Source organism: Caretta caretta, chromosome 5 (genome assembly GCF_965140235.1).
Source record: "Caretta caretta isolate rCarCar2 chromosome 5, rCarCar1.hap1, whole genome shotgun sequence".
Lineage (NCBI taxonomy): Eukaryota > Metazoa > Chordata > Testudines > Cheloniidae > Caretta > Caretta caretta.
The window spans coordinates 34,267,171-34,280,175 of record NC_134210.1 but is presented as its reverse complement, the minus strand read 5'-3'; the positions used below and the strand labels follow the sequence as shown (position 1 = coordinate 34,280,175).

At 40.7% G+C, this 13,005-nt stretch overlaps 1 protein-coding gene across 2 annotated transcripts; it reads right to left on the bottom strand.

Moving 5' to 3' along the window:
* Positions 1–5,750: 5,750 nt before the first annotated feature.
* FST (follistatin) lies at positions 5,751–12,065 on the bottom strand. Of its 2 annotated transcripts, none has more exons than XM_048850046.2 (6): positions 11,355–12,065; positions 9,440–9,631; positions 8,804–9,022; positions 8,226–8,450; positions 6,820–7,050; positions 5,751–6,360 (listed from the first exon to the last, which is right to left on the bottom strand). In XM_048850046.2, coding segments are annotated over exons 1-6 (951 nt in total). In that variant the 5' UTR covers positions 11,437–12,065; the 3' UTR covers positions 5,751–6,358. The 2 variants fall into 2 exon arrangements, with proteins under 2 accessions (XP_048706003.1, XP_048706002.1); XM_048850045.2 differs by having other exon boundaries at positions 5,751–6,117; positions 11,355–12,062.
* Positions 12,066–13,005: the final 940 nt, after the last annotated feature.

Here is a 13,005-nt window from a genome sequence, read left to right as displayed (position 1 = left end):
TCGGGGGTTTTTCATGCAGGTCCCCACATCTGTACCCTACAGTTCAGAGTGGGGAAGGAACCTTGACAGTTTCTTTGCCTTTATTTATTTGTTTATATTTTAAAATACAAGTTGGAACTCAATTTTGTGTTTGAATTTAAATGTTCCGTTAACAGTATGCAGAACAATGCATGTATTAGGACTGGCTGGATCCTGCATTCCTTGCTCATCAAAAACTCAGAGTGAAACCAGTGGGACAATGGGCTATATAAGAATGCAGGACTAGGTCCCTAAACTGTAAGGAAAAGAAATGTAAAAGAAAGAACACTTTATGTTTCTCTATGAAAGTCCATACTTCATCCTTTTATTTGTATTCAGCTGCTCTTGTGGAACGGTGCATGCACATTTTTCTGGTAAGAATTGTTTATTATCAGTTAGTTATTTCTCCTTGATCTTGGAGTCCCCAAGGCTCAGGAGTTAACATTGATTTTATTTTTAACCCTCATTCATATAGCACTTCAGTTTAACTAACAGTTTCCCATTTAGACACCATGTTGTCACGTGTGGGTTTGAGGAACAGACTTTCCCTCCAAGTGATACTCACAGTACTTTTCCCTTAAATTTGACATAGAGTAACAACATCTTTGTCTGCTGGAATATTTGAACATGTGATCTTCCCTCTGTGTCTGAAAGCTTGTTTTCATTGTCAGAATACTATACTGTCATCAGTCTCACCTTTGTGCTCTGCCATCTGTCTAAGGACCTGCTTAGCTACATATCTTGCCCTGTGACCTCTGTTAGCAATGTTTCTAATTCAGAAGTCAAATGGTGGCATATTTTAGTATCTTCGAAGCCATTAAATGGAATGTTTTTGCACTGGCTATCCTTTCCTAAGTGGCATTCTTCTGGTTCCAGGTGCCTCTTAAATAAAAAGTGATGGAAATTTAGAATCAATTTGCCTACATGAAGTTCAGCAGAAGACTCATGGAAGCAATGTTTGTTTGAATACAACATTCCATGATGCTAAGAGGTCCATTTGGATCCTAATGGGAAACAAATTAAAATTGTGCTTATGAATATAATCGGCCAAATTAAGAGTAAATTGACCATGCAAGCTAAGGATAAGATCCTGCCATGTGATACAGTGTTTGGTGCAAAATCAGACTTCACAGGAGAACAGTGATTTCTTAACATGCAGCCTTGCTATGCAGCTTACATTCAATGTCTGGTATTTCCTGAACTACCTGGAAGAGAATTTAGGCCAAAAATTTCAAACCTAAGTTAGGTTTCAGAGTAGCAGCTGTGTTAGTCTGTATCCGCAAAAAGAAAAGGAGGACTTGTGGCACCTTAGAGACTAACCAATTTATTTGAGCATAAGCTTTCATGAGCTACAGCTCACTTCATCAGATGCATTCAGTGGAAAATACAGTGGGGAGATTTCTGAATCCCCATTTAAACACCTCAATAAAAATGACACCTATTTTCAGAAATGCTGAATATCTACAAATCCCACTAGAGTCAATGGGAGATTTAGGTGCTTTTCATACATGAAAATATGAATATGTGAATTAAGAAGCCTAATTTTAGGCACTCACATTTGAAAATTATAGCCATTTTTAAAAAAACGGATTATCTTCCAACTTTTTAGCATCAAAGTCCAAAACTCCCCTCCGTTTTCTGTCACATTTGGGAGTGTTCTTCAATCTTATGGCAAAATTCAAGTAATCCATTTGAAAATTAGGAAATCAAAACAAGATATTTATAAATGACAAGAAAATTAGCTATGCAACATGGCTTTCACCCCAGATCAATCTCAGAGCTGAACATCATGACCTTGAGTGACTTAAATACACCTTCGGCTTCATGCCTGATCTCTCCAGTATGTGACGTTAGAAAAGCTTTATTGGCCACATGGGTGGTGGGTGAACCGCGGGCTCAGGGAGGCAGGCCTCCGGCCCATCCCTACCCTTGTGCCCAAGACTGCACCCCTCCTGCCCCCTTTCCACCACCGGAGCCCAGAGCCCCCCAGCCCTGGAGCACCAGGTAGGCGGGTGACACAACCCCCAGCCCCGAAGCACCGAGCTGGTAGCACAGCCACCAGCCCCGGAGTGCCAGGCGGGCAGCACGTGCACTGGCTCCAGCTGCCCAGAGTCCCTGGCTGCTGGCTGGCCCACACTAGCCACAGCCCCCAGCCCAGGGCCCGGGCCACAGGGGAAGAGCTGCAGAGCGCTGGGAAGCAGGAGGGAGCATGGGGGGCGGAGCATGGGTGGAGTCACACAAGGCTGTTTGGGGAGGCTCAGCGTCCTCTGGCCTTTGATACCCACCGCCCATGATTGGCCATATTAGTCAGGAGAGGTGAAGCCATGAATTATTCAGGTCATCCCAAATGAGTGCTAACAAGGCCTTCTTAGCATCAAACACCATTATGCATTTATGTATGGAAGAAATGTTATCTTAGAAAATTCAGCGTTTTAAAAGTGTTTACTAGTACTATTTTTTTTCATATCCTTCTACCTGCAAAAGCTGTCTTAGTGATCAGGTAAAGGCGGGCCTCTGAATTACAGAGATATCAAAATACAAATGTAATTACTACCTCTTTACATCAGGGAGTTATGAATTTAAAGTCTGATATCTTGTGAATGCTTAGGTCTTCAAACATATGTTATGTTTCAGCAGAAGGCATGGACTCCTATCTCTTCAAAGTGATAATGTACTGATGTTTCTAGCCTTGGTTATTCATGATATGTTAAAATGTCATGGTCTAGAATACAGCACTGTATATAGAAATTTAATTTCACCTGATTCCCATGTGGAGGGAAAGAAGGAAGCATTTTCAAGTCAGATTCTTTTATAATTGAAAAAAGCTTGGCCGCTGTTTGAAATTTTTTGAGAGATTTGGAATATCTGGCTGAGATGGATTAGTGAGCAAAGTGCAAGGAAAGAGGCAAAAGGTGCTACCATATTATATGGTTCTTGAATTTATCCCATGGATGTAGATGTAAGAAATATATTTCATGTTTAGCAAAACCACTCACACTTACAGTCCCACATATATACACCTGCACACAAAAACAAACATGGGTGCCTGATACTTATAATTAACTTTCTCATGGGCCAAACACCTCAAATTTAGGGTCCTAAAGTTAGGTGCCTAAATCCAAGAAGTAGCGTGATATTATTTAGGTGACAAAATATGGATTTAGAAGCCTAACTGCAGAGATCCAAGTTGTACATTTTGGCCCTACTGACTAAAATTGCATAGTCAAACTTTAAAACACCCAGAACTAGTAGCCAGCCACTTTTGAAAATTTGAACCTAAGTGACTTTCCCACAGTTACTTTGTGAGACAGTGGCAAAGATGAAACTAGAACCAAGAAGTCCAGACTTCTGCTTGATTACTGTAACCAGTAGACTACACTCTCTCTGATTATGTTCAGTCAAAATTCTTGTTTAAAACTAAAATAAGAATATAGCCTTTTTATTTTGTCTTGTCAGAGGTGAAGTAGGATGCACCTTAACTGAATTTCCAGAGAATTTCCTTTCTTGTCTCTGATCATTCTAGGTATCTATTTTAAACATTTACTTCTCCTTATATTATCATGCTTTTTTTTCTTGAGAGGTTACAGATGTAAGAGTTTGTAATGATTACATCATTACATGACTAAGGTGTCCACATGTCAGGCAAAAATGTATGAGATATAGCTTTATATTTTTCTTCTTCAGCGATTAGGCCTTTTGGCTTTCTCTTCTTAGTCAGACATTGTTTCTGATTGAGTTCCCTCCCACCTGCTTTTCTTTTCCAAATGATATTATCTTCAGTGGAGCAAAAACCTGCTCACCTTACTAGCACCCTGCCGCAGCCTCCATCTTCTGAAAGGACTATTTGTCTGGATAAAGTAGAGGGGGGAAGTATCTGCTATTATTTTTAAATTCTACATTACTTAAAACCAAAAACCCATCATTTTTATTTCTTAATTTAAAAAAGGAATAATTGATATGTCCCAAAACAAATGAAAACTATTCTCTAAATTAATCCTAACAGCAGGGAAATTGTAGAGCTAAAATATTATGGAATATAGGGGACTATTGGGGTAAGCAATGAGATCAGGAACTGGCTCTTAGTTGTGATTGTATTTGGACAGTGAAGACTTAAAACCATTGAGCCAAATAATTCTCTCAGTCCCCGATTCAGAAAATTGCTTAATCACATGCTAAAATATATTCCTATTCAGCAAGGCACTTAAGCATGTGCTTAGAATGGGGCCTTAGTTGAGAGCACAATATAGTCCAGTGAAGTTACTTGAAAAATGGATTCTGGTCCATGCAATACTAGTGGAAATTACCATTGTTGTTTTTTCCTGCTCAGTTCATTGAATAAAGTTTACAGTGTTCTGAATATATACATTTTATGGATATCCACCAGGAGGATAAGATACTGGATTAGCTCATTAAAGGAAATCCCCTAGTGAACTTTACTTCTGAAAGCAAATCACCTTCCAGAGATACTATGTCCGTTGCATTTTTTCCCCCATGTTCTGTGATTATTGTTCTGGTTCTTCTCTTTAACTTTTGTTTGGTTAACTTGAACACCTTTGAGTGTTTGTGTTTGTCACAAACACAAGTTCCATCACTTGACCAGTGATGGAGCTTCAACTCAGTGCCCCAGTAACATGGCATGGATCTGAAACTTAGTAGGAATGTAAATAGATAGTCAAACCATCCCAGAAAGATGCAAATTAAAGCAGTTCAATTAATGACAAACCTATCTCATTACCATAGAGAGAAGGAAAAAAGGGTTATATCTATTCTCATTCAGAAGTGGATACGGATTTACAACTATTTGCTGTCAGTGCACTGGTGACACTGATCAAGAAAATGTATTTAGTATTATAAGTGTTGTGGATACGGATTTTCAGTTGAAAGCTGTGTCCTTGAACAACTCCACTTCATCCCAATGACATTTACAATTCCCTTTCCCCTACCACTCTGTATAACAGGGACAAATCTCCCCAAACCCTTTACAACCAGTAATTGAGGTCTGCACACAGGGAAAATTCAATTTTTTTCTATTGTGTTCACTCATTTATTTACAAATACACATTATAACTTTTATATACATTGCACATTTACATGGTAGAAAAGTACAAAACTATATATTTAAATGAATTTATATTTAACTCACCATGTTTGAAAATATAAAATTGCATCAGAAAAAAAAGTATTATGACAAGCAAGAAACTTGAACTGATAAAGCTTTGATACACCTTTTTAGTGACAGTTTAAAAGAACTTTAAAAAGTGGTATTGCAGGACCATCTTAAAGGAACCACCTGATAAAGCATTTATGTAAGTTACAAAAAATAAAAAAGAATAAGAACGTTGTTCTCATTATTGTTCGCTATGTAGTTGTTAACAACCTTCATAATTCAATTTCTTTGGGTCCAGAATTCTTATAGTACAGTATAAATGCTCAGCACACTGAGAGCATGTCAGTACATGAAGTGATTAGAAGCAGAGCAAAGTTAAGTGGAAGAGGTGTCCTTAAAGTTGCCTCACTGCACCCAGAAAGTATATTTAAATCAGCGCCTTTTGGTCAGTCAAGATTCCTTGTAAACAAAAACCCGAGGGATCATTTATGTACAGAGGGGCAAGAAGAAAATCCAATAAATAAACATAACAGAAACTGACATGCAAGTTTGTGAAAGTGGAGAGGAGTTAACAGCAGTGAAAAGAAGAGATGAGAGTCATATGGGTAAGCTCTAAGGAATGGACTTTTATAGTTTACAAAAAAAAAAAAAGCTTTACTTTACAAGCAAGAGACCTCACAATAAATAACACTGCTCTTCCCGTAACGAATAAATTTCTTCAAAAAACAAGGTGTACAGTCAACCAGACATTATGTATAAATTATAAAACATGACACAGTATAAATAAATGTCTACAAGACTCAACTATATGTATACTTTTCTTTCTCCCCAAAATAAATAAGCATACACTTATTTACAGTATGGACATTGATTTCTTGCCCAGTGGCTGTTCCAATAGTGATGGAGGTTTTACCACTCTAGAATGGAAGATATAGGAAAGTTGTAGTCCGGGTCTTCATCTTCCTCTTCTTCCTCGGGGTCTTCATTAATGGCTAGATGGGGGAATACAGGGGAGCTGTTGTTTAAATAAGGACAACAACAGCGCAGAAGCAGCTCAGTGCATGTTTTCAAAGCCCTCTGAACAGCCATAATACAGCGTTGCATTTTACGTGACTTGTAGTGAGATGCTCTTTGGCATCTGCTGTTATGTAATATGGTTTTTTATACATAAGCTATGAAGTCATAATTGCAGAAAGTTCTGAAGAATCAATGGCTCAGGTTTTATTGGCAGATTCCTGAAATCAGATAAAAAGCGCTCTTGTGTTCTAGGTTTAACTGCTTTGTGTCCTTCATTCAGAGTTAGTAGAGGCAACTGCTCTAAGACAGCAGCCCATGTGCTAACAGTAAGCTTGGTTTTTTGGATGGAGTTAGGATATATCCAAGTGTTAATAAAGCAAACAGCGAAGCACACACAAATTAGGAAAAATAGCTAGTATGATGCTCTTAGGGCAACCCCTTGCTGATAACATGACTTTTCCTCAAAAAACAGGTATCTTGAAAGTGTCCAAGCCACAGACCGTTGACTATCTGTTGCAATTTACCAATCACACACATGTGTATAATATATATTATATATATATTTCTAAGGGAAAAATCTTTAAATGAAATTCTCATTTTTAAAGGCATAAGTCTTCATTACCTAGGGATTGCCTTCAGAAGCCTTAAATGTCTGCAAGGTTTAAAATCTCACTTACAGTTGCAAGATCCAGAGTGCTTTACTTCTAAAAGCACACCCATGGAGCAGGCTGCTTCTTTCATGGCACATTCGCTTGGGTAAGTAGTGTTGTCACTGGCACAGACTGCTTCATCTGACTTGCTTTCAGGGCAGAGCTCATCACAGAGGGCACATCGACCTCTGCCAACCTTGAAATCCCACAAACATTTCTTCCCAGCACTGCACTGGATATCTTCACAGGATTTGGCTTCTAAAAATACAAGATACCAGAAATGAGTAAAGCAGAATCTCTCTTCTCATATATCAAGAACTCATAGGAAAATGAACATGAAATTTATGGGTAAAATCCTTCTCACTTTACTCAAGCACATAGTGCATTTGGAAATCAATGGGTCTGTGTGTGGGGGGAGGTGGGTGTGGAGGAGCAAAGCAAGCAGAATTTAGCCTCAGGCAGGTGGAATTAAATTTGCATATTGTAAATGACCAGGTCCTGACCTTCTCTGATTGAAATCAATGGGAATCCCCTCTCCCCAGTGTCTTAAATGGGAGGTCTATAATTGGCCAATTAATTAAACATTTCTAAATTGATTATTTTTCAAGCTAAACCTTATAAAATAGTTGTTTATGTCATTAAAATGTTAATTCACCACATGCTATCACAATGGAACTAGATTTGAGATCTTTAACTTGTAAAGATAATTTTTCAGACATGAAGTTACCTGAAATGTGTATGATAAAAACAAACATATTGTGGTGACAAACATTGTTAAGAATAACAATTAATATAAAATACCAGGTTGTTTTGAGGTTATTTTCTTATCTTAATCCACAACAGCACTCCCCAATCACTACAAGATTTTTTCTAAGAGGAAAAAGTTATCAGATGTATCTGATTGACATTAAATAACATTTGCCAAGACCTCTTGAAGACAAATGTTTCCAAGAAACCAGTTCAGCTGAATGTTGAGATTGTGTTACTCTGTTGTCATATCATAATACATTTGAGGACCTGACTCCAGCTCCCATTGAAAACAGTGTCAAAACTCACACTGATATCAAGGATTGAACCCTCTGTCCCCTCTTGGGGCCCAAAATCTTACAGGTTTCAGAGAAGCAGCCGTGTTAGTCTGTATTCGCAAAAAGAAAAGGAGGACTTGTAGCACCTTAGAGACTAACAAATTTATTTGAGCATATTTGTTAGTCTCTAAGGTGCCACAAGTCCTCCTTTTCTTTTTGAAAATCTTGCAGGTGTCCCTCAAGTAAAATTTCCCCCTTTTCTTTAGTAAAAACTGCAGGACTGCACAACACATTCAAAGTTCTAGGAAATAATCTGCATCCAGAAACCCTTCTACAAAATTGTGAAACAATTAGTTATGAAGAACTATTCCCCTCCCCCCATAAGCACCCCCAAAGAATGATACCTACTGATACATTTTCCCTCGTAGGCTAATCCAATGGATCTGCCCAGTAGGCAGGTAGCCTTTCTCAGGTGGCAAGCACTAGCATATGTTATTCCATCATTCCCACAGAGATACTGTTCAGGGGAAGTAGGCTCCGGGCAAATCCGATTACATGTCACACAGTAGGCATTATTAGTTTGGTCAACCACACATGTGGAACTGCCTGGACATAAAACATCCCTGCAGGTCTCTGAAATAAAGACGGAAACATACAATAATTAACAGGAGATCCAATGCCTCATACAGGGAGTGAACATGTGAAACAATCAAATGACACAATCAAAGTCTTCAGCAGCTTTCCTCATAAAAAGGCCACTGGGGAAAACCTTCACATCTCAGGGAAGCTGGTGTGAACACAGTGTTTCATGGCTGTGGGGGATTCTCAATTCAGCTATGTTCTTGTCGGTTGAACGTGGTTTAGTGTTTGTCCCTCAGTATTTGAAACATCATCTTGTTATTGTGGGAAAGTACGTCAGCTCCTCCTCCCTACATTCAGACACACCCTGTGGTATTCGGGGGACTTGGTTAGATTTGTAAACCTACTTTTGCATTTGCCCTGATATTGGACTTCAAGTTCGGGTTGCTCTTTACATCTGGCTTTGAGGAGAGCACACTCGTTCCTGTAGGTTTTCCCATCTAAGCCACACACAGGACCCTTCCAAGTGACATTAGAGCAATCCGGAGCACAAACACACCGAGGTTTGTTCTTCTTGTTCATTTTACATTTCTTCCCAGGTCCACAGTCCACGTTCTCACACGTTTCTAAAGGGGAGGGGATGGAAAGAAAGAGGCAACATTTTAATACCTCGTCTGCTCATCAGACTTCGGATTAATGGTGTTTACACAAACACCGCGACAAACCCCCAAGGCACAAAGGGAGCCAACAAGTTCCCTCCCCCCGCCCCGTCCAGAAAACAAAATGTGGGGTCCTGAGAGAGATCCACCAAAAAGGAAGATCAAACTGCTGGTTTGCACACACACATCTATTTCACCACGCAGAGGCTAGATCCCTTCCCCTTCTCACTAATACAGTGTCCAAGTCCGGGCATTTACTTTACTGGATGAGCTTTAAAATCCAGATTGGAGAGTGGCATAGGGAAACATTGCTGCCCCTGCTGAGTCCATCCCGGCCACCGCCATCCCCTGCACATACGGGTTCTGAGCACTTTTCAAACACACCTTTGCATGGGATACAGTTTGGGGCACCACCGTTAAAAATCATCCACTTAAAAAGCGTGTTGTCGTTGACGTCTTCTTCAGTCCATGAAGTGGTTAGCCGGCCCGTTTTGCAGCACTCCTCCTTGCTCAGATCAGTCTTATAGAGGACCTGGCAGCGGCCGTTCTTTGCCTGCCGGAGCCAACAATTCCCAGCTGCAAGAGCGAGAGGGAGAGAGAGACCCAGCCATATCAATGTCAGTTACCAGTGACCCAGACACAACACGTGCGGCTTGCATTGACTTTTACTAGACTGTTTACTTTTATTTGTCCCATTTCATAACCTGCAGCTACTCTGGAGCAATAGGCAGCGCAGTTTAAATAACCTGATCGGAACAGGGCAAGGCAGTTTTCGGAGGTATTTATTCCGTGTGTAGACCAGGGGGACTTGCATGCGCGTGACAGAGGTTTGACAAGGATGTGCATTAAAAACCAGGGGTAAAAGAAAAACACGTTTGCAAATACTTTTTTCCCCTTCCTCAAAAATTCTGTACAACATTGGTTTAGAGCTGCCCAGAGTTTCAATCCAGGCCATTTTACAATCGGCAAGAATTGGTAACATTTGCCTGTTAGCAAAGTCTTTCGAAATCTCGAAAGGTTGCTGCTGCTTCCCTTAAGAAATGACTTTTTCTTTGCTGAAGCAAGTTAGCTGCGATCCAAATAAGGGTGACCGAAGTAAACAAAAGGCCGGGGCACAGAAATAGGAGACCACTAGAGAGTTTACAAACCAAAAGTTATAGGTATCGTCTCTTCCGACACAGTTTCATAGGGAAGTGCACTGCACGTAAATCGGATAGAGATTTGTTTTACTTCTATCTTTGCTGTTGATGGATTCAAGCCAAGAACATTAGTCCAAGCAACTGCCCCTTTTTTAGTTGGAGAGTTTTGGTTGGGATGAGCCTCTCGTGAATAACCAGTGTGACTTCTAATAGCAATTGATTCTAATCCAGCAGGGGCTCGATCCGGTTTCCTTACTCCAATGGGAATTTTCCCGGAGTGAGAAGTGCAGGATCGGCCTCTCAGATCGATATATATGGGGAGACGGTGGAGGGGGAGGATAGCTCTCCCCCCCCCAAGCAATAATTGAATAAACAACACCCTTTTGAAAATCAGTTTTCATGGATCAAAAGAACGATAGAAGTCAGTTTTGAGCGCCTTACAGTTGCCTTCACAAGGTTAACCTATGCATCCAGCTCAGCGAAAAAATATTCAGTAAAAACCATCAGTCTAACTCGTTCAGGTTGTTGTCGGAGCGGCAGCAAGAAAAAAAACCTCAGTAATCACCCGTGGAAAAGACAGCTGTTACATTTTCTGTTTTTTTGTTCGCCTGGGACATGTATTTTAAACACATTCTCCAGTTGCAGCAGAATTCACAGCCCAACAAAATTCACTCACAAATGTGTATGTGCGCGGGGACGGGGGGTGTCCAAATATTGAAAGGATAGCCGGAAAATGACTAATATTAGTGTCTGAAAATGTCATTTGTGATCGTGGAACTCACCATCCCCACCATCCTTGCAGCCAAGCAGTCGAGAGGAAAATCTAAGCTACATTGCAACAAAAACTTTGAGCACCTATTGGGACTAAGCAAGTTGCTGTGTGGGGCTGCTGTTCATTCATGCTGCATAATAATAATAATAAATAACAATCATCATCATCATCGCTGCTCTGTACTATGCATAGCAGTTTAAGGGGCCGATCAAAAATATCTCTAAATGTCAGCTCCATACATTTGTGCAAAGCGGTCCCATTTATAGTTAACTTGCGGTCCTATTCCTAAAGCTGGTCCCTTGTAGAGAGACGTTCAACAGGAGAAAGCTAAACATAGAGAAAAATATAGAAAATAAAACACATCTACAAATAAACAATCTCATCTTACCCAGTCCTGTGTGATCTTCCATGAAGTGGCACAGAAGCATCAGGAATAAAAGCATGCCCGGGTGGATTCTCTGATTTAACATCCTCAGTATACCAGCGAGTGAAAGAGACAGAAACAATATCAAGTGGAGCAGAGAGAAAGAGAGAGAGAGAGAAAGACAGAGAGCACTAGTCAGTCTGCTTATGATCGCTCTATTGAATGAACGTCAGCCTCTCAAAGCAGTCTCTCTTTAAATCTATAAGGGGGTCTTAGCTGTCTGCGGTGGGCGGTCTCCTAATGTGTGTGTGTGTTCGGGGGTGGGGAGATTTAAAAAGTTCACTGTGAATCAGGTGACATTTTCCACCTTCTGGAAACCCTTTCCAATTCTCTGGCTTAGGTGCATATACACATTCTCTCTCTCTCACTCTCTCTCTCACTCTCTCACACACACACTCACGCACACACAGTCTCACATCAAATCTGCAAGAGGGAATCGCTGGAGTTCTTTGCGCAGTAACAGGAAGGAGGGAAAAAACAGAATGGTAACTGGAGCTTAGAGAGAGAGAGAGAAGAACTATCCACTCGTGTCATTAATACCAGGAGGCGCGCACGCAGAGGAGCTAGGGGCTTTAACACAATTTATAGGACTAAAGCAAGAGCCATGTCACTTGACTGGGGACGGAGAGGCGCGATCCTTTCCCCTAGCCCCCCACATCATGGCCAAAGGAACTTGAAAACAAAACTACAACCTGATCAGCATGCGGAAATGTTTTCGCTTCTTGTTAGAAGTTCTGGGGCTCAGCAAAAGGTGATGAAGTCTCTCGGGAGATATGTTGTTGTTGTGGTGGTGGTGGTGGTGTGTGTGTGTGTGGGTGACATGCCCACTCTATGGTTGTGATTAATAATAAATCTACCCCAACACCTCAAACAGTAGTTAGGTGTCTGGCGCACACACATCTCCCGCTCCGGGACTGGTCAAAAACAAACAAAAGTTTAATACCTGGGGTTTTACCCAAGTGACAATCTTTTCACTGGGAGCGCCTGGAACGGGGGCGACGTAGGCGGTCTCCTTTCAGAATAAAAAAGGTTGCAACATCGATAATGAACTTCTAGAGCACTAGTTTACTAAGCACAGTCTGGCATTATTCTTCCCCTTCGAAAGTTGGCGGTCTCTCATTTATAACATTTTTTGGCACCGCTGAATGAAACTGAGTAGGCGATATTTCCTTTTATACAAAATGATTACTTAACGGAAAATGGTATTGTTTATTCAAAAGCTGCCTTTTTAATTTCGATTCTTTCGCTGCTCTGAGCCACCAAAGCACAACAGACAGCAAAGTATGCAGACAAAAATTCTTGGACACTGCCAGATCATTGGGATTCGTGCGTAAATTCTACCGATTCCTCCCCCCCCCTTTCCCAGTGCTCTTAACCCCCCCCCCCCAGCTTTTATTCTGCAGGCTTTTCCCCTACTTCCCCCTCCCCACAACTGCAAATAACTCAGTGATAACAGATTTTTTTCCACCAACTGCAGGAGATAGTGCTAATCTTTTAATAAAAGATCCCATTACAATGGGATCTGTCTGGACAGACTATAATAGATCCAGAAATACAGCCGTGCTAATATTAGAAGACAGTTGTTTGGGTGCCTCAGACCGGGGCCTGGGTCCTG